This window comes from Dromiciops gliroides, chromosome 1 (assembly GCF_019393635.1).
Source record: "Dromiciops gliroides isolate mDroGli1 chromosome 1, mDroGli1.pri, whole genome shotgun sequence".
NCBI classification, from domain to species: Eukaryota; Metazoa; Chordata; class Mammalia; order Microbiotheria; family Microbiotheriidae; genus Dromiciops; species Dromiciops gliroides.
Genome location: NC_057861.1, coordinates 597,190,478 through 597,206,680, shown reverse-complemented (window position 1 = coordinate 597,206,680; position 16,203 = coordinate 597,190,478). Strand labels below are relative to the sequence as shown.

The 16,203-nt window shown below is 38.9% G+C and overlaps 1 protein-coding gene across 2 annotated transcripts in view; it reads left to right on the top strand.

The window, feature by feature from the left end:
* Positions 1-16,203, top strand: part of MGRN1 (mahogunin ring finger 1) — a 115,676-nt gene that overhangs the window by 47,695 nt on the left and 51,778 nt on the right. For both annotated transcript variants that reach the window (XM_043964034.1, XM_043964028.1), the window contains exons 5-7: positions 2,553-2,670; positions 14,306-14,372; positions 15,707-15,756. In XM_043964034.1, coding sequence (XP_043819969.1) covers positions 2,553-2,670; positions 14,306-14,372; positions 15,707-15,756 — 235 coding nt within the window. The remainder of the gene's footprint in view (positions 1-2,552; positions 2,671-14,305; positions 14,373-15,706; positions 15,757-16,203) is intronic.

The following is a 16,203-nucleotide window of genomic DNA, read 5'->3' as shown; positions in this document are numbered from 1 at the left end:
TACTAAAAATATAGGTATGATTTTTTCCCCCCATTCAAGTTCATGGACATCTCCCAAAAAACCTATCCATAGACTTGGGGATGTCTATGGACCCCATGTTAAGAATCCCTGTTCTGATGGAAGAGATTAGAGTATAGTAAAACCTGTTCTAGTGCAAGTGTTTGTGGCAATCTGAGATGCTATTGCTCACTTCACTTCTCACACTGGCTCATTTTCCCTTGCTTTGCTGCATACCAGTCTTCTCTCTCCCCTCCTCTACTCATGCATTAATTCATCTGCTTTTCTACCTTAAAAAAACATAAACAAAAACCGTATTATGCATTCGGTAACTAGGAAACAACAGTAAATATATAACAACGTATTCCTGGCTGTGAATCCTGCTGCCACTTTTGGCAGAATGGCAAATCAAGGTCTCTCAGATCTTATAGGGCAGGTATCTTTGCTCAGGTAAGGGCCATTAGCCCAATAATGATCTCGCATCCCTTCTTAAATCCCCAAGTTTCTATTCCTACCAGATCACCCAAGCTCTTAAACCTTTTCTCTTTCTCCAATTACACATATGCCTTAATTTGAGGTTTAAACAAGAGTATTTATTTACAGGGGGAGAACAAATTCATAATTTATACAAACTTGCTCCCATATTTCAAGGATCTGTGATTTCTTTGGTGTGCGTACTTCCTCTACCTATCCAGATCATAACTCCCCAGTGATTAAGAACTTGTTAAAGTGAGAGTTTGAGAGTTTTGATGTATCTGAAAATTTTTTCTTCCTGCAGCCAGTCTTGTGGTGGGTCTCTCTGAATCTAGCTTAGCAGATTTTCAGACAGCACATACAGACTTTTGCTTGAAACTTCTCCAGCTTGGCAAGAACTTGCATTTGACTAGCATAGCCTGCAAAAACTCGGGGCAATCTTCACACTACACTGAGGTATTAGAGTGGGATGTTAGTGGAAGACATGTAGACTTATTAGAAAATAGAGTTATTAGCAAAGTATCAACACAGTGGCCCACTGTGTAGCTCTTAATTTTCCTAAATCTATGCTTGTTTCCCCTCATTTCCTTATCTCATATTACATTAGCAATGTACATCTTGTCAGAACCTAAAAATAATATTAATTAACATGTATATAGTGTTTACTGTAAGCCCAGTCTGTTTCCTCTTCCTCTAGTATAAGCACACCCTCTTGACATAATTCCTTTAATTCTGGGATGCTGCCTGTGTGCCTTGGCTATACTCAGCTTCATCTTTCCCGGGTGTAGCCAACTGGTGGATTTTTAATCAGTGGCATAGGTTCAGACAATTGGAAATGACCCCTGTCATCAGCCTTGCCTTTGTGCTATGGCTCACACACACACTCATGGGACCACTAGAATATGTGTCGCACAGAGATTAACATAACTTCTTACTGGTATTATCTCCTAAAATTCATAAAGATATCCCAATACTTGAGTAGAGACACACTGGGAAATGTAGCTAGAGGAATCACTCTGGCATCCACTCCATACAGTGTGGAAGATGAATGTGCCATGTATGTAAATGTCTTCCTGGTCTCCCTAAATTGATTTCAACGATAATCATTAAACATTTGGCACAGAGCTCTGTGAATAGTGTTTGCTCAATATTTAGTGAATTGAATTAAAGAGGGCAAAGCAGTCAAAGAAAAATAGTAAAAGTATAAGTTTTTCCATTCTCTTTAAGGTGATGACCTTGTTACCTTTTTTTTTTTTTTGGTTTTGGTTTTTGGGATTGTTACCTATTTTTACAAAGCACTGATAACTGTTTATTGTTGAGCTACAGGGAAGTCAAATGTCTGTCCCTCTTTATATATTTCATACTTGAAGCCTAGATTCTACTCTAATAGTTAGCAGTATTCAGGAAGGAAAAGGTTAGAAGAAAACATTTCAGATTACAGAATAGTGAATTCTGCCCTTGAATCATTGTCAAACATCACCTTGTTTTTTATATTCTTCCTGGTGACCCCACTCAGTTCAGGACGTTCAAATAGACAATTAATGCCAAAGGACATCAGCTTACACATGAGAGAGGAGTTGATTTCTCCTTAGTCCAAAAATTACCAGCCCATTCCCTAGGAACACTGCGTACCAGAAAGGGAGATGTGAAGTGAGAAGAGTATAAGTTATTATTTTTATAGTTGCAAGAAATGGACAGCCAGAATAAAGAAATAACAGCAGTTATTTGATGTTTGAGTGTTCAAGAAGAACATAAATTCCTATGCATATCGCTGTGAATAACAATACCAAACAAATCGTAAGAACTTGGGAAAAGCCTTTTGAAATGGTACCAGTATTCCTTATATCAGTCCAGTCAAAGTAAGTTAATTACTGACCTAATAGAATTTTGAAATGACAGATTATGATTTTGTGTCTGGAGGAAAATGACTCTAGGTCGAGCTTTCAGAGCTGCTGTTTGTGATTCCTGGAAGGCAGATGAGCATCAATAACAATACTGCAAATTGGATATAGAGAAAGCATTTGTAACTGAAAATGTCACCTTTTTCTCCTTTCTTTCCAATGTCCCCGCTCCTCTTTCAGATACAGCACAAAGAATCCTTCTATGCAGTCCGAGACGGTCCATTATAAGAGGGGGGTGAGCCAGCAATTCTCCCTTCCTTCCTTCAAGATTGATTTCTCAGAATGGAAAGATGATGAGGTAATTCTTTTGTCCACTTTTTTCTGTTTCTCCCCAAGAACATTTCTTGAATACTTTTCTGTTCATAAAATACTAGGATTATTTAATCTGCATCCTAATGACTTGCTGTTGGACAATTGATATGTTTGAACAGAAGGTGGCTGAAGGGTTGTGGAAAGTGGTTAGTTGGGTTTTAGAGTAGGTTAGTTAAGTGAGAAGGGAAGAAATATTTAATTAAGGAGGTAGAGGTTTCTGGGAGGAGGAAGGAGCAAGCGAGCTCTCACTTTTGCCCGGGACCTCGGTTTGAGTGGAGCTGAGATGCTGGCTCCCTGAGATGGAAAGATGAAGGAATCTTGGCTTCTTTCTCTCTCCTCTCCAAATTCTTATGCTCCTTAATAAATACTTAACAGTCTAAACTCTTGCTAAAGCTTCTAATTTATGACAACCACTCAGATTTTTAGACAGGTTAGCTAGAATTTTAACCACTGTACAGATAGCAACTTTACAGATGGCGACTGTGGTCTCCCCATACTAAATTTGGCCCTTACACAGGTTAGGTCATTCAGTCTTCCAGACCTATTGTTACTTCCCCTAGGGAAAATGTACTGATTCATGCCAGTGAAACATTCATTGGGTTGATTTGTATGTTAGCATACCTGTTTGTTATTGTTTTATCATAAGGATGTATTTGGCGAATAACTAAGAACACTCATGTTCATTTATATAGGACACTCCATTTCTGGTATCAGTGTATTTAGAAATTAAATGAATTAACAGAAAATTGCTTGGTGAGCATGGAATCAGAGAGAAAGATAATGATTGGTTCTCATGGATATTTGTCCAGCCCCTGGTTACTATTGAGTCATCCTTCCCTTCCCCCAAGGTTCATCTTCCTGATAATATATTCTTATGTATTTCTAAATAGGATGCCCCTCACCTTTGTGTTTCAGTAGTTACACACTGAAAAATTCTTTTTACTTTCAGTCATCTCTTTTTTAAAAAAAATTGCATGCCAAGCAGATTAGTTATGTTACTTTTCAATGCCATTCTGACATATGGGTTTTTATTCAATTGCTAAAGAGAAAAATGAGCAGGGCAGTTAGGTGGCACAGTGGATAAAGCACCGGCCCTGGATTCAGGAAGACCTGAATTCAAATCCGGCCTCAGACACTTAACATTTACTAGCTGTGTGACCCTGGGCAAATCACTTAACCCTCATTGCCCCACAAAAAAATTTTTTTTTAAAAGAGAAAAATGAGAAGAAATAGAAAAATCATTGAATTATGAGGCCAAGAATCTGGATTCAATCCCTGATTGTCTCCGGACTATTTGTGCACCATGAGAAATACCAGGAACAACTTCTCAGGACCTCATTTTTTTCATCTGTGCTGTGAGAGTGTAGGATCAGATGTTCTACAAGCTTCCTTCCAGCTCTCAATCCTTTGAATCTTCTTTACACTATGGAAAGAAGTTTACCTAGTTCCAGATAGCCACTTTGTATAGGCCATTGTCCACTTAATTAACCTGTAGACATTTATAACATGTATTACATATAGAGTCCACTACCCTGAAGTATCTTGTAATCTAAAGGGCAGGTAAGATGTATAAACATATTAACTTCAAAATATGTATTTTGGGACTAGAGAAGCACATCTTTCCAGAGAGAGTAGTTCTCCCCCCCTTTTTTTTAGATAATTGGGGTTAAGTGACTTGCCCAGGATCACACAGCTAGTAAGTGTCAAGTGTCTGAGACCGGATTTGAACTTAGGTCCTCCTGAATCCAGGGCCGGTGCTCTATATAGGTGCTGCACCACCTAAATGTCCAGAGAGAGTGTTTTAATAATGTAACTATACTTCTTGTTGACTGACAAAATAATTCACCCCCCTTTCCTTTGATTTATTCTTTGAGCTATCCATTCTTCAGAATTGGTGTTTAGTCCCCAATTAATTTTTCAGTGGTCTTTTATTGGATATAGGTTTTATTATACTGTGAAATATAAAAGATATGTTTAGTATTTCTGCTTTTCTACATTTGTTTGTGAAGTTTTTATGCAGTAATATATGGTCAGTTTTTGTAAAGGTACAATGCAGAACTGAAAAAATTGTATGCTCCTTTTTATTCCTGTTTAGTTATCTCCAGTTCTATCACATCTAACTTTCCTAAAATTCTATTCAGGTCCTTCTATCTTAAGAGGATTAATTGAGGTACCCCATTATTATAGTTTTACTTTATAAATTATATATTAAATATAGTTTATAGCTGCTACTAGGCAGCTGAGGAGCACAGTGGGTTAGTCACTAGACCTGTATTCAGGAAAACTTGAATTCAAATCTTGTCTCAGACACTTACTAGCTGTGTGATCTTGGAGAAGTCACTTAACCTCTGTTTGCCTTAGTTTCCTCAACTGTAAAATAAGATAATAATAGCATCTACCTCCCAGGGTTCTTGTAAGGCTCAGATAAGATATTTGTAAAGTGCTTAGCACAATACCAGGAACATAGTAGGCACTATATAAATGTTAGCTGCTGCTGCTGTTGTAATTTCCTCTTATTCTAAACTGTTAATTCTCTTTCCAGTTTTTTCTTCCATAGTTTTCATTTATATTCCCTTTTTTTTTCCTCTAGAGCTTTCATTTGATTTTAAGTAATTTTTAAAAAATCTTTCTTCATCTCTTCTAGGAATTCTAGTTGGACTTCTGTCCAAGCCTTGTTTTTCTTTGAGGCTTTGCTTATAGATATTTTGAGGTCATTCCTTTTTTTTTTGGAAATATGTCATAAGTGTCCTTGTGATCCTGATAGCTTTTTATGGTGGGATTTTGTTGTTGTTGCTGTTTGCTCATTCTTCCAGCCTACTTCTTGATTTCAGTCTTTCTATTGGGTCCAGGTTCTGTGCAGTTCTGGAAGAAAGGTCTCAGCTTTATTCTTGGGTCCTTCTGCTGCTTTTGGGGGGTATTAAGGTTGTCTTATTTCAGGATTTCAGGAACAGCACAGACTGGGGATCTATAAGCTTTCAAGGCTTTCAGAGTGATCTGATTCAAGTTAAAGTGGGGCAGCTAGGTGGCGCAATGGATAGAGCACCAGCCCTGGAGTCAGGAGTACCTGAGTTCAAATTTGGCCTCAGACACTTGACACTTACTAGCTGTGTACTTACTGAACTGTGTAAGTCACTTAACCCTCATTGCCCCGGAAAAAAAAAAAAAGTGGATCTAATCAAGTTAAGGTGTGTAATTACTGCCCTCCTCATCTGAGCTTTGCAAGTTCCTGACCTTGGTTTAGGTTTGAGCAACATACCTGTGATCTTGTTCCTAGTTGAAATACAGTAGACATGTTTCCCACCACCCCCCCCCCCCTTCCCCCAGGCTTAGCCACTATTATCATCTGGAAAGCTCTGCTCGTTCACAGTGACGAAACTTCGGGCTTCTCTTTACTCTGGGATTCTTTCCCTGGTTATTCTCTTGAAGGTTTCAAACTGGGTTGAAGATTGGAATTCAGACCCCCTTCTTTTTCTGGTGTCAGAGCACATAGCTAATGTTTACTTATGAATCTGCTTCTTGCTTAGTGCTTAGCCAGGTACCTTTGACAGCTCCTCACCATGTAACACCACCCCTTAGGACAGGTCCTCTCCTGAGCTCCAGATGTATATCCCAGAACTGTGTAGCAAGCAGCAGAGATGCCAATGGGAACTTGTTCCTTCACCTTGTGTAAGGCTGGGCCCTTTTGGGTGAGTTTAGGACTTATTCTTGCCTTGTCTATAGGTTCAGCTTTCATTCAGTGCCTGTGCTGGAATGTTCTGTGGAGCCATTGTTAACTAGTCTCCATTCCCAGTGGCCACAGACATCTCTGCTTGCTGTCTGTGTCAGCCTGAGCTGGAAAAATGACTCACTGTGAATTTCTTCATGGCTGTCACAGTCAGAACTAAATTGAGTGCATTTTCTAGATCTTTGTGGAGGAGTTGGGGGGAGGAGCAGGAAGCTTGGCTCCACTTTCCCTGCTTCTCTGCCATCTTGGTCCCACCTCCACCAATCTATTCTGTCCAGTATTGCCAGAGTCATCTGTTTAAACTAAAATGATCTTTTTACCATTGCTCAAAAACTTGAATTTTTATAGGATAAAAAAGGATACACTCCATGGTATTCATTTAATTCATTCAGTATATATTCAACAAGAATTTATTAAACACATTATATATCACATTATATGTGCTAGGCTGTGGACATACAGAGGCAAAAGTCAAACAGTCGTTGGTCTCAAAGAGCTTATGTTCTATTGGGAATCAACATGTACATAGATAAAAATAAAATACAGAGTAAATATTAATATGAAGTGTAGCAGTACAAATAGGAGAGCACTGGGAACTGAGGGACTCAAGATAGGTCATAAGGCCTATCAGCAGGTGGCTCTTGAAGTGAGTCTTAAAAGAAGCTACGGATTCTAAGAGATGGAGGTGAGGAGGGAGGGTATTACATGGGGGACAGATTGTACAAAGGTATGAAGACAAGGGATGGGGTATTGTGTACAGAGAAGAGTTAGTAGGCTAGTTTGGCTGGAATATAGAGAACATATGAAAGGGGATATGCATAAACAGTCTGGAAATAATAGATTAGAGTTAGATTTTTGAAGGGCTTTAAGTCAAACAGAAGTTTGCATTTTATCCTGAGGGCCATAGGGAGATGTTTATATAGCACTTGACCGTTCTAGATTGTTTTGCATACATTATTTCATTTGATTCAGATGTAATCCTGTGAGGTTCGTAGTGGAGATACGATTGTACCTACTTTCCAATCTCTTTGCCTGCTTCTTTATTTGCAAAGGATTCACACAAGGTTGCAGAGGTAGAGCTGGGTTAAAAACCCAAATGTGCCCTTTCTGCTGCCTTGCTTTTGGGAAGATGCTGTTTTATGGTTCACTCCATAGTGGTTGTATTTACCAAAGACTCTCTTATAACTTTAACATTCATGTGATAGAAACTTCATTGGAGGAGAGAACTTTGTGTGTGACATTCTGCTCAACAGAAGATGACACTTTTTTAACAGACAGAAAGCAGTAGGATGAATATATACTTTTTGATTATATGTTAAATAAACTAATTATATGTTAATTATAACATAATATAATAATATTTTAATTATATGTTAAAGAATCATATAGTCAGTAGTTATTGATGCCTTTTTGGACAAAATTACTCATCTGGTTATCTCAAAAATCATTTTCCCAGTACTTTCAAAATTGTCACATCTAGCACAATTTTAAAAAATGTATTAATTGGTCTACTCTACCTACTTTGCTAGCTTCATTTTCTTTTTTCTTCTTTTTTTTTTTTGGTGAGGCTGTGAGGTTTAAGCGATTTGCCCAAGGTCACACAGCTAGTAATTGTCAAGTATCTGAGGCTGAATTTGAACTCAGGCCCTCCTGAATCCAAGGCCAGTGCTTTATCCACTGTGCCACCAGCTGCCCCTTTCTTCTTTTTTTTAAAAAAAAAATATGCTTATTGGGGCATCGTCATTATGTCACAATCATCTCTGGTGTATATATTACTCCTTCCTATTGAATGGTATTTTATAGCAAAAACAATTAAGCAGAAATATCCTCTAACAGGGATTATATCTGGCAGTGTATACAACACTCAAGCCTATTTTTCATTATCTAATTTCTAACACCATCATTATATGTATTTTTAAATTTTATTTTTCCCCAATTACCTGTAAAGACAATTTTAAACATTCATTAAAAAAATTTTTTGAGTTCTAAATTTTCTCTCTCTCTCTCTCTCTCTCTCTCTCTCTCTCTCTCTCTCTCTCTCTCTCTCTCCTCCCTCCCCCTCCCTGAGATAAGAAATCTGTTATAGGTTATACATGTTCAATCAAATCATTCTCTCTTTTAAATTATTTTTTAATGACCTTGACAATCATCAACATATATATATATATCTTTCCATATATAAAGAACAGAAAAGAAAGATTGTGGAAGAAACTGAATTTCTTTAATGTGCAACTTGTTTTTTAAGTATGTTAAATTTCACACAGTAGCGCCAACACTGCTCTAGTCTGTGTCCTCTTCTGAACTTCTTTCTGCTCACTCTGGTGCATTAAGCCTCATCGATGCTTTTTTCATTCTCTTCTCATTTTTTGGATCACTGTCCCTACCTATCCCTTTTGCACATTCCTTCTCCCTCCTCCCAGACGCTCCCACGCTACAAATAAAAGCCCTCCTTTGTAACAAATAAGTACAGTCAGGCAGTCAATGTGCATATATTAAGTGTTTACTATGTGCCAGCAATGTACTTTCAGTGATACCAAAAGAGGCAAAAGACAGTCCTTGTTGTCAAAAAGCTTACAGTCTCATGGGGAGACGACATGGAAATAGCTATGTCATAACAAGATATAAACAGCATAAATTTGAGATAATCAGCACAGGGAAGACACTGGCATTAAGGGGGATGAGGAAAGGGTTCTTATAGAAGATGACATTTTAACTCAGATTTGAAGGAAGCTAGGAGACTGAGATGAGAAAGGAGAGAATTCTAGCTATGGAGAACAGCCAATAGAAATGAAGTCATAATATGGTGTATTCTTGTACAATGTGTGAGGTGTCGCTGGATTACACAATATGCATGGGTATGAGAAGACTGGAAAGGTCAGAGAGGGCTAGGTTGTGAAGAAGTTTGAATGCCAAACGGGATTTTATATTTGATCCTAGAGATGTTGGGGAACCACTGAAACAGATTGAATAGGGGGCATGGCAGCGACTGCTTTAGGAAAATCAACTTGATAGAGAGTGGATTGTAGTAGAGAGAGACTTGTGGCAGACAGACCAACCAAAAGGCTATTGCAGTAATCTAGGTGTGAGGTGATGAGGGCCTGTTCCAGGACATCACCTCTATGACAGATGCTGAAGCATAAACTGCAATTATTTTCAAGTTAGTCTTTTTACATATGCTTATTACGAGGACTGTAAAACAAGATGAGTGTCCTATGAAATGGTGTTTCTTATTACCTTTCTGTAAAAACAACTTTTCGTGGATAAAGCACTGGCCCTGGATTCAGGAGAACCTGAGTTCAAATCCGGCCTCAGACACTTAACATTTACTAGCTGTGTGACCCTGGGCAAGTCACTTAACCCTCACTGCCCCACAAACAAACCAACCAGCGAACCCAAAACCCCAACTTTTCCATTTTCTCAAAGGAGAACCTGTAAACCATCTTTCCACTTAGCTTCATCTTTCTTACATCTTCTTGTTTTATTTATAATAAGAATGACTATATTTATATAGGCCAGTATCTCTTAATCATGCATTGATTCACTGGTTGTTGGATGGGAATCTCAGATTCAGACCATCAGTAGTTAGGTTAATTTTATGGATGCTCTAAAAACTGTGCTGCTTTATACCCTTGTCTTGTTTTCTGCCACTCTGACAGTGTTGCTTCAGAAGGGACCTGTCTACATAATATTGAGTGGGATTTTGTGGTATTTTTCTTTGCTTTTTGGGTTTCTGTGGCCAAATAATTCAATCCCTTGTGATCAATTTATTACCACAGCAATATTCAAAATTTTGCCCATATAGTAGAACCTGCAAGAGCTTGCGAACTTCTGGCATAGCCTTTAAGAACCCAGAGTCGGGGCAGCTAGGTGGCACAGTGGATAGAGCACTGGCCCTGGAGTCGGGAGGACCTGAGTTCAAATCCTGCCTGAGACACTTAACAGCTGTGTGACCCTGAGCAAGTCACTTAACCCCAATTGCCTCACCAAGAAAAGAAAAAAAAAAGAGCCCAGGGTCACTTGTATTCCATGATGAGATACTGGAGTTAAATTGAAATTTTCTTCACACCCTTCTTGCCTCTAGGTTTTTCAGCAGCTTCTACTGAAAGGTTGAAAGTTTGAAGCTAGGCCCTACAGTAAAACCTGACCATTATTGGTGATCATGTATTGTACTGAAAGCTCAGGAAATCAGCTATTTCTTGTGATAAATGAATACTCTATCTTTGGTTCCCTCCATTTAGTTTCTTCCTAAGACTACTGAAAAGCCTAGCCCCATGTAAGTTGGTGGCAGGGTAAAGTTTTTGGTGTGGAGCAGTCTTATGTGGGGAACCAGCTGATTATGAAAATAAGTTCCCCAGAGTTTTCTTAGTTTTCATGATCTCTTCTGGCTTTCTCATATTTCCTCTCCTCCAGATCCCAAGAGGGGGTTATATAAACAGGGAGTCTGAAAAGTGATTCATTGGAAGAGAGTTTGTTCCAGAAGAAAGAAGACTATAGGTTTTTTTTTTCTTTTTCTTTTTTTTTTAAAGGGAGGGTAGGAGTTGGGGAGAGGCAGACCACAGAACAGGCATTTGTCAGATGGAGGAGTTCCGGGGATAATCAGTAATACATTGCATTTGTGCAGTACTTGATGATGCTTTCCAAAGACTTTCTTAGCCAGCATGTAATTTGATTCTCACAATAGCTTTGTAATATAAGCAAGGCAGGGATTATTGGCACCATTTTAGAGCTCAGGAAACTGAGACCTTGAAAAATTAAGTGATTATCATAAGAGCATACACAAATTGATAGTCGGACCAGAACCTACTTTCCTGACTTAGTCATGAATGGATGACCTTAATGGATAGAAGCATAGCATGATGGGATTTAGAGCTGGAAGGAACCTTAGAGATTATCTAGTCTAGATAAGGAAACTGAGACCCCAGAAGACTAGACTTGAACCCAGGTTTTCTAAATCCAAATCTACTATTCATTTTAGGAACACAGATTTGGGGATTGAGGAAAGGAGAAGGGGATGTCCACTTGCCCTGCTCCATTCTTTATCTTGCAATAAAATTGCTATACACTTGAGTAGAATGTTTTTACCAAACGGAAAAAAAAGCTTTGAACTGAATTATTTTTCTACTCTTTGTATTTTATCCAAAGCTATCAGGACAAGAGACTTTTTTTGGTCTCACTATTCTCTTCCCTCCCAGCCCCCCAAGCATATGAATATTGATTGATGTTACTAATTACCTTCCCCAAGTTACTGCTCTTCCAAAGGCTTGGTGCAGTATGTTAATTGCTCAGATTGTGCCTTTTAAATGCTATGTAATTAAGTGCAGGAAGCTGAAGTTAATGTGATGTTAGGTTGCTCATTTAAATGCCAGAGTCAGGACAAGTGAAAGTGAAGGCTCAGCTCATGAATTCGCCTACACTTCCTGAATTTCCAGTTACTAGTAGTTTGAGTGTAGGAATGAGATCTCCTATGTATCTTGTTTCCATTGTGCCTGACTTCAGGCTTTTGCAGAACCAGTTTACAGGGTATGGCTTTCCCTAATATGTTTTTCTTGGTCTATATATTTTTATGCACACATTCTCAGAAACACACATGTATGTTTCTGTTTTAATTTGTGTGATCATATTTTTCATGGTTCTGCTCCTATCCTTGATTGCTCTTTTTCTTTCTGGCTTCTTTGTTTGCCCTGTGTTCTTGTCTGTATTTTTGATTTGCGTAACATTTTGGGCTATTGTATTCCATATGTTGACTACCTGTTATTTAAAGAGATTTTTACTTTTACTTCCCAGGAAGAGCTCACTAAGTCTTGATATTCTCAGATTTGTTAAAATTTGTTCAAGTTCTCCTGTATTTTTGTAAGTCCTAAGTATAGCTTGGTAAGCTAATTCCCGGATATTTTATGAATTTTGTATTTATTTTGAATGGAATTTCTCACACTATAACTCATAATTGTTTTTGTTAATACAGCATAGAAATGCTGTGGAGTTTTGTATTCTTCCACTTTATTAGTGGTATTAATCATCTTATTTAGTTTCTTTGTTGATTCCTTAGAGTCTTCTGCAAAGAGGTCTAATTTTGTCCTTCCTTTTCCATTGTTTATGCCTTTAATTTTGTTACACTATTGTTATAGCTAGCATTTCTAGAATTTTCAAGGAGTAACAGGGACATGGGACATTCTTATTTTTTTTAGTTTAAATTTAGGGGCAGCTAGGTGGCGCAGTTCATAAAGCACCAGCCGTAGATTCAGGAGGACCTGAGTTCAAATCCAGCCTCAGACACTTGACACTTACTAGCCGTGTGACTTACTGAACTGTGTAAGTCATTTAACCCTCATTGCCCCACCCCCTCAAAAAAAAATTTTTTAAAGTGGGGCAGTGAGGGTTAAGTGACTTGCCCAGGGTCACACAGCTAGTAAGTGTCAAGTGTATGAGTCTGGATTTGAACTCAGGTCCTCCTGAATCTAAGGCCTGTGCTTTATCCACTGCGCCACCTAGCTGCCCCCAAGGGACATTCTAATGAGTTTATTAACTCTGGCAAACATAGTTATCATCTCTAAACAGATTACTCCCAAATCTATATTCAACTCCCACATCTCTCCTGAGCTTTAGTCCAGTATTACTACCTGCTTATTATACATTTCAAACTGGATGTTCCATAGGCACCTTAAACTCAGTATATCCCAAACAAAATTCATTATCTTTCTCTACAAACCTTTTCCTTTTCCGAACTTCCCTATTTCTGTCATGGATGCCCCCAGGTTCACCAACCTTGGTGTCTTCCTCAATTCACTCCATATATCAATTCAGTTGCACAATTACTTTTACATCCACCCCCTTCTCTTTACCTACATAGTCACCAGCTGGTTCAGGCCACCTTCATAACCTCTTTCCTGGACTTGAAATACTCTCCTTATCAACTTCCCTGCCTCGAGTTTCTTGTTACTTTAATCTATCCATCACACAGCTGTCAGAGTGATTTTCCTAAAGCATAGGTTTGACTGTCACTTTCCTCAGTAAGCTGTAGAGGTTCCCTATTACCTCTGGGATCAAATATAAACTCCTGATTGACATTTAAAGCTCTTCAGAGCCCAGCCTCAACCTACCTTTCCAGCATTATTAGACATTATTTCCGTTTACACTCTCTATGGTCAGAGGAAACTGGCCTTCTCAATGTCCTTTCAACACAACACTCTATTTCCCATTTCTGTTTCTTTGCAAGAGGTGCCCTGATAAAAGATAAACTCCTTTAGGGGAAGGTCTGGTTTTTTTTCTCTTCTGTTTTGTGTTCCTAGCACCTAGCACAATGCCTGGCACATAGTAGATACTTAATAAATGCTTGTTGATTGACTGATGTACCAATTGAAGGTCTGTCTAGTAACTAATATACCACTTCTTTTTCTAGCATGTGCTTTTGTCTATTATATCCACTTATGACTTTGTTTTAACCTTGCAGTTACTTTTCTTAGAGACAGGAATCTCTTTAGGATAGAGATTGTGTTCCCTATATCCAGTCCATAATACCTATTGTAAGAACCTAATAAAATGGTCATTTATCATGATGATGACCTACGGGATTATCTGGGCTTTTGTTATAATGGAGACCAAATTCCTTATTTGATTTGTGCTTCAGAGTTGTGATAAGAAATAAAATGGAAATCTTATGTATGTTGAAGAACCCTGTTGCCTTCCTAAGCTCTCATTGTAAGAAAAAAATCAAAGATGACTGGTAGTAGCTCAGTTAACCCATTTCTTTCCTCGATTCTCTCTTAAGCAATCATGCTACATTTCCCTTTTTGTTTTGCTTTCTCCCTTTAAAATAATGTTAGACCTTCATTTAGATTTGGCTAATCTTCCTACTGAATGAAATGAATCTTGATTTGTTTTTCTTTCTTTCCACCTCTAGTTGAACTTTGATCTGGACCGTGGTATATTCCCAGTAGTGATCCAAGCTGTTGTAGATGAAGGAGATGGTAAGAAATATTTTTATAAATTCACTTCTCCCTTAAATGAGTCTCTTTCTAAATGCAAGCTCCTCAGGAAAGAATTTACTTCTTCAGGTTCCCCTAAAACAGTGATACCTTTTATCCCCAAAGGAATCAGTGAGTTTTATAAGCCTCTTTTTGTTATTTTTTTGCATTTGAGTTGTGTATTTTTCTTTTTCATGAATGACTTAATTTACACAGGAAACTAGTTGAGATGAACAAATTTGTACTTTGAAGTTTTGGACTACATTAACCAGGCAATCAGAGAGAAAGAAAAGGCAGCATGGCCAAGAAACTTGTAAAGGGTAGATAGTATGCTGGACATGGAGTCAGGAAGACCAGAGTTCAAGTCCTAATTCTGATGCCCTGTGATTGTAGGCAAGTCACTTAATCTCCCAGTGCCCCAGGTAATTAATTCTCCAAGACTGTGAGATACAGAGCTGGTGCTGGTCTGCATTAATAGAAGGAGTTTCTGTACAGAAAGTTTCTTACACTAATAAAATCATATATCCAGGCCCCCCCCCCAAAAAAAAAATTTCAGACAACATTTGTGGTCCCTTTGGACACTGGTTCATGTCCATTTTTTTTCTCCTGATCAATCTTTTTGAGGGTATTACTGCTTTGTGTGTGGGAATCCTAAATGGAAGCAGCAGCGATTCCCCCAAACCTTAGGGTAAGAATCTTGAACCCTGCTTCACAGCCCAAGATAGTACTGTTGTCAGTTCTTGCCCATGCTATTTGGTAAGCTGTCTCTGAACAGAACCCCAGGATCCCATATTCCCTTGCTCCCAGAGTAACAGCCATGTGTTTGCATCAGCAGGACCCGCCAAAAATTTCCCTTCATGAGCAGAGTGAGGTAACAGATGTAGTATCAGCCATGGGCAGTTATGTGTAAGCAGCCTTGGAGGACAGGTGAGGTTTGGTCATTGGAGAGGGACCAGTAGCACACTCTGGGGGGATGGGTCCCAAACCATGCCAGACCCACCACAGATTCAGCCTCCTGCTCAAAGAACTTGGAAAGTAACAAACCTTAAAAGATGAGGATAGGGGCAGCTAGATAAAGCACTGGCCCTGGATTCAGGAGGACCCGAGTTCAAAGCCGGCCTCAGACACTTGACACTTACTAGCTGTGTGACCCTGGGCAGGTCACTTAACCCTCATTGCCCTGCAAAAAAAAAAAAAAAAAAGATGAGGGTGGAGAGTGGGGAAGATAGAAGAACAGCTTCTTAAAGAACAGGAAACTCATCTGGGCCTTGTCTTATTCCTCGATAGGAGAATTGGGCTGATGCCAACTATGACTTCTCTCTTTTTCTTCCTGGTAGTTGTGGAAGTGACTGGTCATGCCCATGTGCTATTAGCTGCTTTTGAGAAGGTAAGTGTAGTTCTACTAACCATACATTTTCATTGCCCAGGGACCATCAGTGTGTGTATATAGTAAGCACTTAATAAATGTTTGTACAATTCAAGGACTGGCCTTTGGTTAAATTTAGAGACAAGTCCAGAATAGGCGGGCCTGAGATGAGATTAGGGGTTAGAGGGCAGCTAGGTGGCGCAGTAGATAAAGCACTGGCCCTGGATTCAGAAGGACCTGAGTTCAACTCTGACCTCAAACACTTGACACTAGCTGTGTGACCCTGGGAAAGTCACTTAACCCTCGTTGCCCCCCCCCCCAAAAGACTAGGGGTTTAGGATAGGCAGCTATCAGTTAATAAGCATTTATTAAGCTCCCATCATGTGCTGGGTACTGAGCTAGAAACTGGAGAAACAAGGGCAAAAAGGATACATCCTCTCTGCCTTCAAAGAGTTTATATAGGAGAAG